The following is a 17,138-nucleotide window of genomic DNA, read 5'->3' as shown; positions in this document are numbered from 1 at the left end:
GAGTCTCTTTGCATAACCATTATACTATCTACCCACCCTGCAACTCTTAATTCTGTATAGTTCTTTTTACTGTTAGATTGTGTTTTAGTGATTTGCCAGCAAGAATTGTGTGTTTATTCCCTACCCACTTCCACATCTGGTTAAGCGCACAAGCTGCAGCGAGCAAGTGTGCAGATTCAAGCCCCTGGTCCCCACCTGCAAGGAGAAAGCTTCACGAGTGGTGGAGCAGGACTGCAGATGTCTGTCTGTCTCCCCCTCCCTTCTCAATTCCTCTCTATATATACAATAATAAATAAAAACATTGAAAAAAAACATTAAAAAAGAAAATAAAATGTTTTAAAATATAAAATACTTTAAGAATTTATCATTCTTGTGCACAGGGCATGCTAATCATCTATGTATCATTCCAACTTTAGTATATGTGCTCCAGAAGTGAGCACCTTGTTTTTATTTCTTTTTTCTTTAAGAAAGGATAAATTAACAAAACCATAGGACAGGAGGGGTACAACTCCACACAATTCCCACCACCCAATCTCCATATCCCACCCCCTCCCCTGATAGCTTTCCCATTCTCTATCCCTCTGGGAGCATGGACCCAGGGTCGTTGTGGACTGCAGAAGGTGGAAGGTCTGGCTTCTGTAATTGCTTCCCCGCTGAACATGGACGTTGACTGGTCGGTCCATACTCCCAGTCTGCCTCTCTCTTTCCCTAGTAGGGTGGGGCTCTGGAGAAGCAGAGCTCCAGGGCACATTGGTGGGGTCTTCAGTCCAGGGAAGCCTGGCCGGCATCCTGATGGCATCTGGAACCTGGTGGCTGAAAAGAGAGTTAACATACAAAGCCAAACAAATTGTTGAATAATCATGGACCTAAAGGCTGGAATAGTGGAGAGGAAGTGTTGGGGGGGGGGTACTCACTGCAAACTCTAGTGTACTTCTGCTTTCAGGTATATATTTTGCACTAGTTTATGGATACGTGTGAACATATGCTCTCTCTCACAGAACCTGGTCTATATCTAGGTTTGGGGACTTTGTTAGAAAGTGAACCACCTGGGATGGAATTAGAGAATACTATGAAAGGAAAGGTCTCACCCGAGTAATGAAGCTGAAGGGTTGTCATTCCACACCTTAAGTCTCTGGACACAGTCTGAGCTGAAGCATGTTGAGGTGGCAATCGTTGCGTTGATTAGGTTGCGATCAACCCTTGTTTTTATTTTTAAGCTTGGATTCCCACGGTTCACTACCTAAATCAGCATAGTTTAGTGGCCAGCAACTGATTGGCCAGTAATACTTCAACACCTTGATCCAGTGAACGTCCACCCTTTATTGATGAATATTTGTGTGGTCTGGGAAACGTATTCAAAGATTCAGTAGTTTCCAAATCAAGTCTAGCTTTTTTTTTTTCCTGTTTGCAAGCCCTCACATCCAGCAAGGGACAAATAACTTGCTAGAACTTTCTTGAGTCACACAGCTTTGTCCATGATCCTTCGGGACTGTCTAAAGTAGATGGTCGGTTGCACTTCCAAGATTTACTTATTTGTTTATTTATTTATTTATTTATTTGCCTCCAGCGTTACCGCCTGGGCTCAGTGCCTGCAATATGAATCCACTGCTCCTGAAAGACATTTTTCCCATTTTGTTGCCCTTGTTGTATGACAGACAGAAATCGAGAAAGGAGAAGACAAGAGGGGAGAGAAAGATACCTGCAGACCTGCTTCACTGCTTGCGAAGCGACCCCCCTGCAAGTGGGGAGTTGGGGCCTCAAACCGGGTTCCTTACATCAACCCTTGCACTTTGCACCATGTGTGCTTAACTCGATGCGCTACCACCCAGCCCCCGATTTCTTTTCTTTTCTTTCTTTCTTCCTTTCCTTCTTTCTTTCCTTCCTTCCTTTCTCTTTCTTTTTCTTTCTTCCTTTATTTCCTTCCTTTCTCTCTTTCTTTCTTTTTTGCCTCCAGGGCAGGGCTTTCTTTCTTTTTTCCCTCCAGGCAGGGCTGTGCCTGCACTATGAATCCACTGCTCCTGGAGGCCATTTTTTCCATTTTGTTGCCCTTGTTGTTTATCATTATTGTTGTTATTGTTGTCATTGTTGTTGGATAGGACAGAGAGAAATCGAGAGAGATGGGGAAGAGAAAGGGGAAGAGGCAGAGAGGGGGAAAGATAGACACCTGCAGACCTGCTTGGCGGCTTGTGAAGCAACGCCCCCTGCAGGTGGAGGGTGGGGGGCGGAACCAAGATCCTTACGCCAGTCCTTGCGTTTTGCGCCATGTGCGCTTAACCCGCTGTGCTACCACCCGGGTGGGCCCCTTGATTAATTTTTTAATTAATTATTTTTTTAATTATTGGATAGAGACAGAAATTGAGAGGAGAGGGGTAGATAGAGAGGGAAAGAGAGACACCTACAGGCCTGCTCCACCACTTGTGAAGTTTTCCCCTTGCAGGTGGGGACCAGCGGCTTGAACCCGGGTCCTTGCGCATTTTAATTTGTCTGTTTAACCTGGTGTGCCACTATCTGGCTCCCAAGGTTTCTTACTACTGATAATATGTCAGGCTGATCAGCTGGTGGCCTGGTAAACCTAAGACCAACTACACGTCAGCCACACTGATATATGGGCTCCTCCCCACTCTATTCCACATCAAGGCAGATCCTGGTAGAACTTCTGTGCTGGGGTAAGGAGAGCTGGGATGAGAGCAGTTCCAGACTAAAACATCATACACTTCCATTGGTTTTATAGGCTGGGGTCCAGTACATTTATTTAATGCTTCTCAAGTTATATACCTTTTATTATTTTTTGACAAACTTGTTCCGTGTTTGTTTGTTTGTTTGTTTTTCTCTCCAGGGTTATTGCTGGGGCTCGGTGCCAACACCACGAATCCACTGCTCCTGGAGGCTATTTTTTCCCATTTTGTTGTCCTTGTTGTTTTATCGTTGTTGTGGTTATTATTGTTGTGATTGATGTCACTGTTGTTGGATAGGACAGAAATAGAGAGAGGAGGGGAAGTGAAAGATCAACACCTGCAGACGTGCTTCACTGCTTGTGAAGCAACGTCCCTGCAGGTGGGGAGCCAGGGGCTCGAACTGGGATCCTTACGCCGGTCCTTGAGCTTTACGCCATGTGCGCTTAACCCGCTGCGCTACTGCCCGACCCCCACTTGTTCATTTTTTTTTTTTTAGTTGGGACTTTATCCTCTATTCAGAGATACTTAACTGGCTCCCGGAGACACTGTTTAAAATTGTGGCTCATATTTCCAGAAGTATGTTAAAAACACACATACAATCCAAATATAGCACACAGTTTTTGAATGCTCATAGTTCGTCTGGAACCTGTTACTACTTGCCACCAGGTATAGGCAATGGAACCAGAGAAAGTCTCTTAGATGGAATGAAGAGTTTTCTAATCTAGAAAGCTAATGACAAGGGGGTTGGGCAATAGCACAATGGGTTACGTGCACGTAGTACAGGAAGCGCCAAGATCCGTGCAAGGAACCCAGTTCGAGCCCCCAGCTCCCCACCTACAGGGGTTTGCTTCACAAGTGGAGAAGCAGGTCTGCAGGTGTCTATCTTTCTCTCCCCTCTCTGTCTACCCACATGTCTCAGTTTCTCTCTGTCCTATCTTTCACTTATTCAGTTTTATCACTGCTTTTTTAGAGAGGTTTGCTGAGCTTCTTACTAGAGATAGTCATTCTGGAAGAAGTCCTCCTTAAACCATACAAGTTTTACAAATTAATTATGCTCATGGAAGGTGATGTGAGGACTTCTTTGTAATATAAACTCTCCAGGGTAATACCACCTTGGCAAAATGTTGACTTCAAGGGGCCAGAAAATAGTTCATCTCCTTGCCTTGCCATGAGCAAGGCTCTGGGATCAAGCCCTGACACCACATAGGAGTACCATAGCAGCAGGGGAAGTTCCACAGATGGTGGAGTGGCGGGTATTGTGACGCCTCTTTCTCCCTATGAAATAACCAAAATTAAAACAGTGGGCCAGGAGTGGTGAGTCAGGGATATGTGAGGCTCCAGCAAAACTCAAGAAAAAAATAATAATTTATGTCTGGAAAATAGCTAGACTTGTAGGAAGAAGTCCTATTTTATAGACCAGAGCAACTGCATTAGTGGGCTTCTGTACTCACTCTTTTAGATATTTTCTTAAACCTGGCTTTTAAGTGTATTCATGACTCACATATATCCTAATGGAAATTTTTTTTAAAAATCTCGTATTTACCATCACAAATATATTTCAATGGAAATAAAAGGCTGTTAACCACTGAGAAAAAAAAAGTTGGATTTACACCGAACTAAACAGTTAACTGGGGTGGGAGGTAGATAGCATAATGGTTATTCAGAGAGACTCTCATGCCTGAGGCTCCAAAGTCCCAGATTCAATCCCCTGCACCACCATAAGCCAGAGCTGAGCAGTGCTCTGGTAAACAAAAACAAAGAGTTAACTCCAGGACTCCTTGTAGCCTTTAATAAACAGTTTGCTGGTACTAGAACTTTAGTGGTGGATATGGTGAGTTTTATACTCAGATACATAGGCATGAGAAACTATGATCCTATAATTTAGTAATACTGTAAACCAATGTTAAATCAATGAAAGTTGAGATTCTCTGAAGAGAAACGACATGTAAAATTTCCCAAGCTTATGACTACTGAACATTTTCCCATAAACCCTTTCAAAATACAAAATGCCCTTGGTTTTGTTATACTTGAAGTTTGAAGTCTAGATCACCAAAATTGACGTTAAGGAAAGATGTGTCAAAACAGTGATTAGTTGTGTGCAGCAACTTCCTAGACATGGGAGCAGCATAGAGATGACGAGGGAAATTCATCATGGAGGTTTTGGCCATCAGCCAAGCTCTTCAACACAGCTGCCCCTCTACAACCAGAAGCATTTCACTGATGAAATGTTCTTCCAAAGTTCTGGGTTCTATTTTTAATAAGGACTACCATCGTCAGATATTAGACTCTTAGAAAGTAGAAGAAGGGATGGGGTCTAGGTATGCACAGGAGTTATGGTAAGACCAAAAAGACAGTTCCTTCCTTCCCTCCTTTCACCAGAAGCACTGCACAGCTTTCATTTAAGTGTTCGAGACTGAACCTGTGATTTCAGAGCTTCAGGTATGAGTCTTCTGCATAGCCATTATGCTATCTTCCCAGCCTCCAAGGGGAGAGTCGATAAAAGACTGGACAGAGGTTATGATGCCCAGACTAGTCTTGGAAGGTCATGAAAGTGATAGCCACCAGCCATGAAATCATCTCCCCAGACAATATGTTGGGGCTGGGTGGTGGCACACCTGGTTGAGCACAAATGTTACAAAGCACAAGGACCCAGGTTCAAGCCCCTGGTCCCCACCAGCAGGGGGAGTACTTTGCAAGTGATGTAGCAGCATTGCAGGGGTCTGTGTATCTCGCCCTCCCCTCCCTCTCAATTTCTGACTGTCTCTATCCAATAAACTGAAGATAATTTTTTAAAGTGTCTTTTTAAGAATGAATCAGGGGAGTCAGGCGGTAGCGCAAGGACTGGCCTAAGGAACCCGGTTTGAGACCCCCCCCCAGCTGCAGGGGAGTCGCTTCACAAGCGGTGAAGCAGGTCTGCAGGTGTCTTTCTCTCCTCGTGTCATCCCCTCCTCTCCATCTCTCTGTCCTATCCAACAATGACGTCACCAATAACAATAACTACAACAATAAAAAAGAACAAGGGCAACAAAAGGGAAAATAAGTACTTTTAAAAAACGAATGAATCTGGATATGGGAAGGGATGGAGGAGGCATGTGGGGAGCTGGTACATGATGGTGGAAATAACCTGTGGGGGGCTGGTACATGATGGTGGAAAAATAACCTTGAGGGTGAGGGTATTTTGTAGACACCTATCACAAGGAGATGAGAAACTACCCATTTGTCAACTGTACTATAAAACCATTAACCCCAGTAAAACGATATAAAAATGAATAAAAAAGTGATAAACGAAATCTATCGGGAGTTGGGCGGTAGCACAGCGGGTTAAGTGCACTTGGCGCAAAGCGCAGGGACCAGCGTAAGGATCCCGGTTCAAGCCCCCGGCTCCCCACCTGCAGGGGAGTCGCTTCACAGAAGGCGAAGCGGTCTGCAGGTGTCTATCTTTCTCATCCCCTCTTTGTCTTCCCCTACTGTCTCCATTTCTCTGTCCTATCCAACAACAACGACATCAATAACTACAAGAATAAAACAAGGACAACAAAAGGAAATAATAATTAAAAAAGTAAATCTATCACCAAACTGAGGCTTGGGGATTCTAAATGATTTTCTCAATTCTTTTTTTTTAACCAGAGCACTGCACAGCTCTGGTTTATGGTGGTGCAGGGTCTCTCTGCATAACCATTATGCTATCTACCCCTGCCCTTCAATTCTCTTTCCATTCTATAAAACTGTTAGTGGAACTTTAATAATTTGGCTTCGTTATGAAATTCCCATTGTATCTAAGTGTAAATAATTTCACTCTAATGTTCTCATTTGAATCTGTGACAGAAAGCATCAGTAGAAATAACATTTTTGAGGCACTTCCTTGGCATGTAGAGTGAAAACAATGTGCACTGCTAGTCAAGTCATGCATGACTTTGAAAATAATGGATTACGTAACAAAAGTAAATAAGAGATAAAGCATTTTAAAGATTAAAAATATTTTATTTAAACTTTTCTTCATAAACACTTTAACATTTTTTTCAATTTAAAAACAGAATGGATAGCATAAACATGTTTGAAGAGATTATATTCACGGCTTGGGAAAAATTACCTGACAAAAATGTAAAGGCTTTCAAAACAGGTATAAAAGGCAAACCTTAAATTATTCTAAGACTTTTTTTTTTTCAATCGGCCCTAGGATTATTTGACTAATGGCCCAAAATGTACCTAAAGGTCAAAATATTTTTCTATAGACAAAGTATGCCCAAGAGGTATAGGGCATATACAAGTTAGGTAGAAAATAACCTCTCCAATCACCTCACTGGAACATTCCTTCAGAAAGCAAATACCTAATTCTTAATGATATACTGATTAGCAAATTTTTTTAATGAACTTGTTCCCAAAGATGTAAAATGAAAATCCAAGAGTATTAAGGGGGAACAAACAATGCTGATGGCATTCTCTCAGTGTTACTTGTGTAATATTGAAGTTATACTGGTATACTGAGAGGGTATGATTTCCATGAGTTGTTCTATTCCAGTCTATGTCTAGTGAATATTTGACTTTATAAATTCTCAATAAGCTAATTTTTCAGGACTTTAGTTTTTAAGGTAAATCTGTTTTAGAAGATATTTATTCCCAAACCAAGTGTAATCTGACTGAGAAAAACATATGATCCCTAAAATGTTCAGAGTACAAAAACAAAATCAAACATGTGTAATAGGCAAACAAGGAAAATGGCACTAGCAGTCTCACTGCCATGTAGCCCTCGATTATATCTAATTTACACCACTATCTATGTTGTGTTTTACTTCAGTCTAAAACTTTAAATTATGTATCCGCAAAAAGCTAGTCTTTTTTGAGATATAGCTTATAAACTGAAATAACAATTTATATTATAAACTGAAATGTTATGACCTACAACCACATATACATATATAAAAATAGTCCCACTGAACGTTTGACATGTTTAGATTATGCAGCTCAAATAATTTGTTATAAAATATTTTAAAGCTTAGTTTCATGTAATTAAGACAAAACTCTCTGTATTTTTACCACCTCTACCCACACAAATGTGTGTGTCCTTTACTATGACTCGAGCAGGCTTCCCAAAATGAGGTGTCCAAAGGTGCTGCTTTAGAAAAGGTAAGTGAAGGGCTCAGTCAATATTTCACAAATTATAGTAACACACAGAGCAGAGCGAAGAGGATACAGAGAAAGCTGTCTCAATAAAAGCTAATAATTCTACTAATTAAGCTTTGCTTCTTTTTTTAACCAGTAGTACTTCGTCCAATACAAAACCTTCAATGTGAGAATCTTAAATTTTATGAAAAGGTTGTAGTGCAAGGCTTTTTTTTTAAACATATCAACACTAAAACTAAGAAGGATCAAAAATATGGAAGTATGGGAAAAAAATATGGAAGTATAAAAACATTTCTAATTAAGTTGCAATTATGAAAACCAGCTATCTTTTAACAACTGGCATTTAAAATGTGAAGGGGAAATTAACACAAAGATAACAGTTATACTGTATAGTTTCAAATCTCTTTGAATTAAAAAACTATTTTGAGTACATAGAATGTTTATCAAGAATGGTTCCAAATGAAGTACACAAAAAATAAACTTGCAAAAAAAAAAAATCTATGAATTTCCATAGTTCAGTATAATAAAAATAAATCTCTGTCAGCAATTAAGCCTTAATTTTAAAAGGGAATGTAAGTAAATTGTGGATTTAAAACAACCTAGATTAGCACTACGTACAAACAGAATTTTCTCATACATTCAGAAACCGAGCAATAGCAACTATTATTAAAGCTCCAAACTGATTACAGCTAACATCAGGTCAGACATGACTTAAGTGTGAAGCTGAACCCAGAGTTAGTTCAAGTTAAGATTTCACAAATTTTCTAAAACATGAACTTTAACCTTGGTCTTGTATCTTGAAACAGGAAGACCAAGAGACTATTAAACTGTTCGCCCAGATCTTACCCTAACTAGGGCTATGAAGCCCTATCTAAGCAATTAAAGAGAACCGCCACGGGTATAAAAGCCTCTGATAGGGGTGCCCTGTCTCGGTCTTTCCAGCAAGACAACAATGAGGAAAGTAATGAAGACACTATTGTTATTTTCTTTAAAGCAAGAAAGCACACATACAAAACACTATAACTAATATATCAGAAAGAGAATTTAATGGCTAATCTAATTCTAGTTCTCAAAAGTAAAATAATAAAAAAATGATTTTTAAAATGTAGAAAAAAAAGACTTTTACCCATATTACCATGGGAAACAAGATATCAAACTTTAGTTTTAGAAACAAAGCAAATATGACTTGATAAAAAAAAAATTTAGGTCTCATATACAAAAGATTGCTATTAACCTGATTTCTAAACCAATGCCACTGTTTTTCTTTTTCAAAAGCTACATGTCTTGCTGACTGTATCTTAAACTCAAATGTCTTCAGCTTTGCAGTTTTAAAATTTGGTTTTAGTTCCTAGTTGTTTAATTGCCAAAAAAAAAAAAAAAGTCTTCACGTTTCCATGACTTCACTCTTTTCATTTTCTGTTCAGTGGTGGCAGCAGCAAAAAAAAAAAAAAAAAAAAAAAAGCAAAAACAAAACGTAACTAGACAATTTATACAACAGCCATATAAGAAGGCATTGCAATATTGCACCAATATCCTAAGACCTGGCAAGTTTCGCCAGTGTAGATCTAGTCTGGATCAGATATAGACTCTACTCAGGAGAAAATGGCATCAATCTGGATGATCCATTCCCTGATAATTCTTGCTTACTCAACTATATATTCTTTCCTTCGAGTTTAAAGAGTTGGAAGGTGCGGCTAATCCTCAAACACTATAAATGCTTCTTACAGTTATTCTTAACCCACTCTGCAAACTTTGGGGTTATTATCCTTCATGCTAGTAAGCTTTCAATAAATGAAACAAAAGCTGAGGGCTTACATCCCTAGTGCCGCTAAGTATTTTGTACTAAATAATCAAGTAGATATGACCAGTAAGATTATAATTCTATTCCTCACCTCTAAGTCAAAACTGAGCTCAAATTTCCACAAGTTGCTACTTTCCATTCAATAACAGATGTAGCAGCCTTATTGAATGTACAGAATGGGAGTTGCACTTAATTTTCAAGGGGCCTTTATCAGGAGTCTGGTATCACCCTAAATTCTCTTTTAAAAGTGCTTGCACGCTGCAGGGTCAGGGCTTGTCATATACCACTCCAATTCTCACTAAAAACAGGGTAACATTAAACAGACTGCAAAGAAAAACATTTTCAAAAAGACAAACATCAATAAGGAACACTAACATTTAACTTTTGAAAGTAAAATACAAAATGTTAGTTTTCATAAATCCATACATGTTTCAGGAATATAAGGAGTTAGATATTACTGAATCAGTATGGACTGAAGATAGGCTACTTTGATACCAAATGAGGACTCCAGTTATTTTAACTTTCTAAAAACGTTAATACATGAAAAGACGTTACATCTAAAATTCAACAAGTATGGCAAACCGTGTGTGCAAGTGCACTAGCTAAAAAATATAGAATCCTAACCACGCATAAAAGGGGATGTGCCTTATATATTCGTAAGATGTCTGTAAGTATGGATATGCTTTCACTAACACAATGCAGATAAGAGAAGGCAGCTTAGAAATAGTGTTTTGAATATAAAAAAGTTAACTTTGTAGAAAATTTATATTTTTGCATTTTCAGCAAAAAGCCATGCAAAAAGGTCAAGAGTTTTAAACTTAATAAACCAAAATGTCTAACAAACTACAAATAAATGTCCAAAGACTTCAGATAGATAGGACTGCATCCAGTGACACTTTCCAGGTCTTCTCTCAGAAGATGCATCACTCCTATGCTGACATCTGAAAGAAATGTTTAAAGCATAAGATCAACTTCCCAGTAAGTGATCATTCTATTAAACTGTTTCTGGAAGTAGACTCAAGAGCTAGCGCTTTGAATTAACTTATTGCATGAGTCTGAGGCCACTAAAATGAAAGGAAAAAAAAAAAAAGATGCTAGCACAGAATGAAAAAGGTTATATTAGACCAATGGCTTTGACAGTAAAACTGGTGAGGTTCTTCTTTATGCTTCTTAATTAACTACTTTGTCACAAACAAATGTTTTTGTTTGGCATTTTTTTAAAGAAATATGTCATTAATTGCATCGCCTGACCTCATCCAGTATATATTCTGGAAAATGCAGGTTGCACACTTGTAAACCATCCAGCTTGCAGGGCATCCGTGGGTACTCATCTTCCTTCCACTTGTTTTCATCAGGATCAAAAGTGAGAATGGAATCGCTGTAATGACCATTGTAGCAAAGGCCTCCAAGAACCATTATTTGTTTGTCCAGCACAGTCACACCATGGCCACTTCTACCAATTGGCATGGATGCCAATATGGTCCACTGATCAGTCTCTGGGTTGTATACTTCTGTGGAAGGGCATCCCTGAGATTCAAAAGAGGCCCTCAAGATCACACAGACACCACCAAAGACATAAAGCTTGCCATTGTAAGAGATCATCTTGTGAAAGCATCTTGCGTAATTCATCTTGCTCTTATTCTCCCAGCAGTTGGTGACGACTTGAGTTCTTCTGGTCCGTTGTTCGATGGTCCCTTCTTTACTGGGATCAAACACACATACTTGTTTGGAGGTGGAAGATGAGGTGATTCCACCAGTGATAAACAACTTGTTATTCAACACTGTCCCCTCATGTCCATATTTGTTAACTGGATAGGGATCCACAAATTCCCACTGATCATTGGTGATGTCATATCGCTCAGTTGAATAGAAAGTCTCATCTCTGGTTCTGCCTGCTACAGCGTAAATAAACTTGCCAATAACACCAACTGCGAATTCTGAACGTGGTACAGACATATCTGCCATTCGGAGCCAAGAATTTTGTCTTGGGTCATACCTGAACACTTTGGAAGAAGCATGAAATTCACCATCTGGGCCGAGTTCTTCTCCACCCAACAAGAACACAAAGTTATTGACAATAGCAAGACAGTCCGGGCGCAGAGGTACTTGTGGGCCCTCCAGTTCCCACCACATTCTGGGTTTCTTTAAGAGAAGTATTTTACTGTTAACCATGCTATGTCCAATCATTCCTCGGAATACTGTAGTTTGCGGTTTGGCAGAGCGGATGCGGCTTGATTTCATGTCCAACAAAGGCTGCTGGTGAACATTCTGGAAGTAATTCAATGCTTGGTCGACTTCATAGCGCAGCTGACGAGAGTACCTATAAAATTCTGATGTCTTAACCTAAGTAAAATACAAGTATAAGAATTTAACAAAATAAAAGGCATTAATGGAAAACTAAATACTAGAGTCCAATAAGATGATCAATGTATAATTTTACGCACACTTTGCTAAAACTGCTTTTTCTACTACAATCACATAACTTTCTTCACAAAGCTTTTATAATTGTTTATGTAATTTGTATTTGTAAAAAAAAAAATCTATGCATATTCTCAAGCTTTTTAAAGCAGACAAGTTATCTTCTAAGCAGAAGTTCCTCTAGCCAAGCATATTTAATCATCTACTATATGTCTAGCCCTGGGCTCTAAGTGGTATCTATGAGGACAAATAAAGGTTTAATTGTAGAGGAAACCAAGCTCATGGTCTTCTTAACCACAGAACACTGTAAAAACAGCCATGACTAAATAACATGAGGAATTGTTAGTGAGTTAGTAAAACATTAAATATATACAAAATTCTCAGGTTTTTCCCTTTTGTTTTTAGAGCTTACCTATATAATTATAGTTAAGACCTTATGAAGCATTTTTCTTGAGTATTATGCTAAGTACTATGGAGAGATTTAAAAAGAAATAAGCTATCAACATATGGGAGTTTTCTCAAAGAACTTAGAATGGTTTTGGGGAAAGTGAGAATACATACCTAATATTTATTGGACAGAGACAGAGAAATTGAGAGGGGAGGGGGAAGACAGAGGAGAAAGAGACACCTGCAGCATTACTTCAGTGTTCGTGAAGTCCCCCCCCCCCCGCATGTGGGGACCAGGGGCTTAGACCCAGGTCCTGCACACTGTAACATGTGCACTCAACCAGGTGCACCACCACTTTAACCCTGAAAACACACATTTACCACTAAGTGAATGAGTCAGCTGATAGGTATGAAGCTGCACAGCGCATCTGAGAGTGCTGCTGAACCTTCATATAGACACAGCAAACATGTAAGGGATGTCTGTCAGCAAGGTTGGAAGACAGAGACTACGCGAAATAACCCTGTGTCATGACAAGAATGAGGTAGGAGGGCTTTACATTCAGATGATAGAAATTAAATTATTATACAGACAAAAGTCAACAGAAGTGCATGGCTGATTTACAATACGAAGAGGGTGAAAAAGCGAGGATTTGAACGTGAAGACTTTGACTCTAGGTAACAGTGAGAGTTGTGCTATCAATAAGGGAAACAGCAAACTAGCTAGTTTTGGAGAGGTAATGAATTCAAATAATAAGATACTAATAGTGGAAATATCTAAGAGTCAATAGAAAGCATAGGATGACAGTTTGGGAGGGAGTCAAAACCAGGCATATATATATCTGCTTTCTTTCCTTATGTTTTATTAAGGAAATAATTATTTTCAAGATAGTCACCATATGGGTACAATTTCTAGTCCTTCTATGACATTTTTTTTGCCTTTTTTCTTTTATCCACTCCCCACTTTGGTTCTCCCCAAATTTTTGAAAAAGAATAATTTTGTTTCTTATTTTGACAACTGCATTTCAATTGAACAGATTTATTTTGTTATCTCCAGAATTGTTTTTTTTAATTTTTTATTTATAAAAAGGAAACATTGACTAAACCATAGGATAAGAGGGGTATAACTCCACACAATTCCCACCACCAGAACTCCATATCCCATCCCCTCCCCTGATAGCTTTCCTATTCTTTAACCCTCTAGGAGTATGGACCCAAGGTCATTGTTATCCCCAGAACTGTATTGCATTAATTTAAAATTATTCTGAGAAGGGGACCTTTTCATGGATTTCCCCAGACTAGTAAAAGTGTAAACAGAACAACAACAAAAAAAATTGAGGAGCCGGGTGGTGGCACATCTGGTTGAAAGCACGTTACAATGTGCAAGGGGAAAGCTTTACAAGTGGTGAAGCAGGGCTGCAAGATGGGCTCTCTCTCTCTCTCTCTCTCCCTATCTCCCCCTGCCCTCTCGATTTCTGGCTGTCTCTATCCAATAAAGATTGTTAAAAAAATTTTTTAATTGAGAGTTCCTTGCTTAACTACATGAAAGGAAAAACTGACATTATCACTGCACTGGGTGCCTTATGTGTACATGCTAAATTATTCCTACCATTAGCAAACTTTTTATGAAAAATCTGAGGCTCAAAAAATAATTTCACAAGCACATCTCTGAAGTCCCAAGGTCAATTCCTGGCACCACCATAAACCTGAACTGAGCAGTGTTCTGGTGTTTGAAGAAGAAAAAAGCCTCTTTCCTAGCAGCCCAGGTGGAACAATGGATAACGTGCTGGACTTTCAAGCATGAAGTTCCTCATTTGATCCTTGGCATCACATGTGCCAGAGTAATAAGCTGGTACTCTCTTCTCTCCTAAACAAACTAATCTTTAAAAAAAGGAAAAGGAAAAGAAAAGAAGAGAAAAGAAAGAAAAGATAATGGGGCCAGGTGGTGTTTTTACCATGTGCAAGGACCCCCTGGTCCCCACCTGCAGGAGGGAAGCTTCATGAGTAGTGAAGCGGGTCTGCGGATTTCTCTCTCTCCATCTCCCTCCTTCCCACTCAATTCCTGTCTTGGTCAACAACAAAAAGAAAGGAAAAAAAAAGGCCACTGGGAGCAATGAATTTATAGTGCAAGCACTGAGCCCCAGCAATAATTCTGTGGCAATAATTAAGGAAAATAAATGATAACATTACTATGTAAGTGAGTATTTATTAATATGGAGTGGGAGAAATGATAGGCTTCTTTTTCTTTATAATTAATAAGTATTTTTAAAGCAACAGTATTTCATTATACTTTAATAATTTTATGATTATGTTAATAGCAATTATCTCTAACTCCACATTTTTTATTATTTTTTATGTATCATACAAATATGTGTTGCTTAACTATAGGGATGCCTACTGACAAATGCACCATTAGGCTCTTCAATCACTATGAAAGCATCTGAGTGTAGTTATATAGGCCTAGACTATAGACTATTACTCACCTAGTCTATCTATTGTCATTATATACCTGGTCTATTTTACAGAGACAGGGGAGAGAGCATAGTGGTTACACAGAAAAATATTAATGCCCAAGGCACCAAAAGTTCCAACTCCACCCAGTACTACCAGAAGTGCTCTGGTGAAAGGAAAGGAAAGGGAAAGGAAAGAAAAGAGAGGTACAGCAAATGACAACTGATATAAACAAGAAAATCTTGCCATTAAAAATAGTTCAAAATATATCTGATTAGTGAAAACAGACTCATTTCTTCTACAAACTGCCTAATAGTGTGCCTCACCCATTTCTCTTATTGATTTTTAAGCACTAGCAGGCAATAACCCTGAAAATCAGCAAGAAACATAAACCTCAAATTAAATATTTAAGAGCCTACTGTGCACAGCCAGAAGTCTCAGAGCTACACAGGTTTTGAAGTAATAGAATCTTGTCCAGCATAGTAATTAAGCATCATATCAAACAGCCCAGTATGGTGAGTAGGAATCCAGTTCAGCAAATATCTAAGATTTTGCCATTCACAAGCTGTGCAGTCTGGAGCAGGTAACTCAACATCCATAAGCACATTTCCTCATCTGTATTATTGGGATAACAGGAGCACCTACATCTTAGAATCCTATGATAGGACATAAGCAAGACAGCCTATGTGGTGCCTGTCGTGGTAGTCCACAAAACCTATTACCTCTACTAGGTGTTTATTGCTGACAAGGAATATCTGTGTCAAGTGTTAAATCAGCCTAAGTCAATTCATTACATGAGTTTCTATATGAAAATTTGGCCTTTCAGCGGGAAAGCGATTACAGAAGCCAGACCTTCAACCTTCTGCATCCCACAATGACCTTGGGTCCATACTCCCAGAGGGTTAAAGAATAAGAAAGCTATCAGGGGAGGGGATGGGATACAGAATTTTGGTAGTGGGAATTGTGTGGAGTTGTACTCCTCTTATCCTATGGTTTACTCAGTGTTTCCTTTTTATAAGTAAAAAAAAAAAAATTTAATAAAAGAGAAAAAGAAAGAAAAGAAAATTTGGCCTTTCAGAAGTAAAGAGAAACTGCTATTCTGTACCTAGTCCTCACTAGTAAGACATGATTGGTAACACAGAAGTAGAACGTTTTAGAGAAAATAGCCCTGTTTGGAGATCAAGGAAGGAAGGAAGGGGATTGCTGCACATATTGGATAGGCAGATTTCAAGTTTTGCAAAGAAAAAATTAGGATCAACTCCAAGATCAGAAACTGTAAAGAAGCTTGAAGAGGTCTGGAGGCTCTCAAAAGCATGATGACTGTATAATTGCAAAACACACTGATTAGGGGAAGAAAAAAAGGAAAGTGTCTAAAAAATCTGATGTGCTCCACAAGAGCTTTCTGCAATTCAGATGTTAATAAACACTCAGAACAGATGGTAAAATGGGCATATAAAACAAGTATAAGGAGTGAAATGGAGCTAGAATATTTTGAACAAGGGTAAAGTCTCAGGATGACCCTTGACTTCACAAAGAACCAGATAGCAAATAAATAGGACAAGGGAAATAGCATAATGGTTATTATGCAAAAAGCTTTCATGTCTGAGGCTCCAAAGTTGCAGATTCAATCCCCCACACCACCATAAACTAGAGCTGTGCAGATCTCTAGAAAAAGAAAATTAAAAAATAAATAGCATTTTTAAAGTAAAGGGGGCCAGACACACATATCACCAAGCACAAGCCCCTGCTCCCTACCTGCAGGGGAGATGCTTCACAATTGGTGAAGCAGGCCAACAGGTGTCTGTCCTTCTCTCTCCTTCTCTATCTCCCCTCCCCTTCCCTCTCAATTTCTTTCTGTCCTATAAAATAGAAAGAAAAAAGTTAAAGTAGAAAGTACAGAGGAAAAAAAAGTCACCATCCATGGAGTCAGTATGTTTAGTAAAGACGAAAAGAAATTGCTTCATTCCCATTTTACTTCCATCATCAGCTAAGAATGTTTTATTCTTTCCAATCTGAAAATCAAAGACAATAGCCAAGAAGAAACTTAAGTCCAAAATGGTACGTGTATCTGTGTGGGGAAGCTCTATATTCCCACTGAATTCTAGTCATTCAATCTCACAAATCACATCCTGGGGTGCTGAGAGGCTTCAAGCATAAGGCTGCTTAACTGCTTTCTATAATCTGTGTAGAACTGTGAAGAATGAGAAGTCAGATTCCTGAACTACAGACTGCTTAACTTAAGGCTCAGCTTGAATTGTGAAAGAAAACACAAAGGTAGCACTAGCAGA

The 17,138-nt window shown here is 39.0% G+C and overlaps 1 protein-coding gene and 1 non-coding gene across 4 annotated transcripts in view; both read right to left on the bottom strand.

Moving 5' to 3' along the window:
* Window positions 1-337: 337 nt before the first annotated feature.
* LOC132536021 (U6 spliceosomal RNA) lies at window positions 338-440 on the bottom strand. The gene has a single exon (XR_009547720.1). It is a non-coding gene; the product is annotated as a U6 spliceosomal RNA (small nuclear RNA).
* Window positions 441-6,635: 6,195 nt separating this feature from the next.
* The window catches only part of KLHL15 (kelch like family member 15), a 36,023-nt gene continuing 25,520 nt past the window's right edge, over window positions 6,636-17,138 (bottom strand). For 2 of the 3 annotated variants that reach the window (XM_060182825.1, XM_016192934.2), the window contains one exon: window positions 6,636-11,940. In XM_060182825.1, the coding sequence (XP_060038808.1) occupies window positions 10,831-11,940 (1,110 nt within the window). In that variant the 3' untranslated portion in view covers window positions 6,636-10,830. The remainder of the gene's footprint in view (window positions 11,941-17,138) is intronic. The other variant, XM_060182826.1, reaches the window with a different exon arrangement.

This window comes from Erinaceus europaeus, chromosome X (genome assembly GCF_950295315.1).
Source record: "Erinaceus europaeus chromosome X, mEriEur2.1, whole genome shotgun sequence".
NCBI lineage: Eukaryota > Metazoa > Chordata > Mammalia > Eulipotyphla > Erinaceidae > Erinaceus > Erinaceus europaeus.
This window is presented reverse-complemented; position numbering and strand designations above follow the sequence as displayed.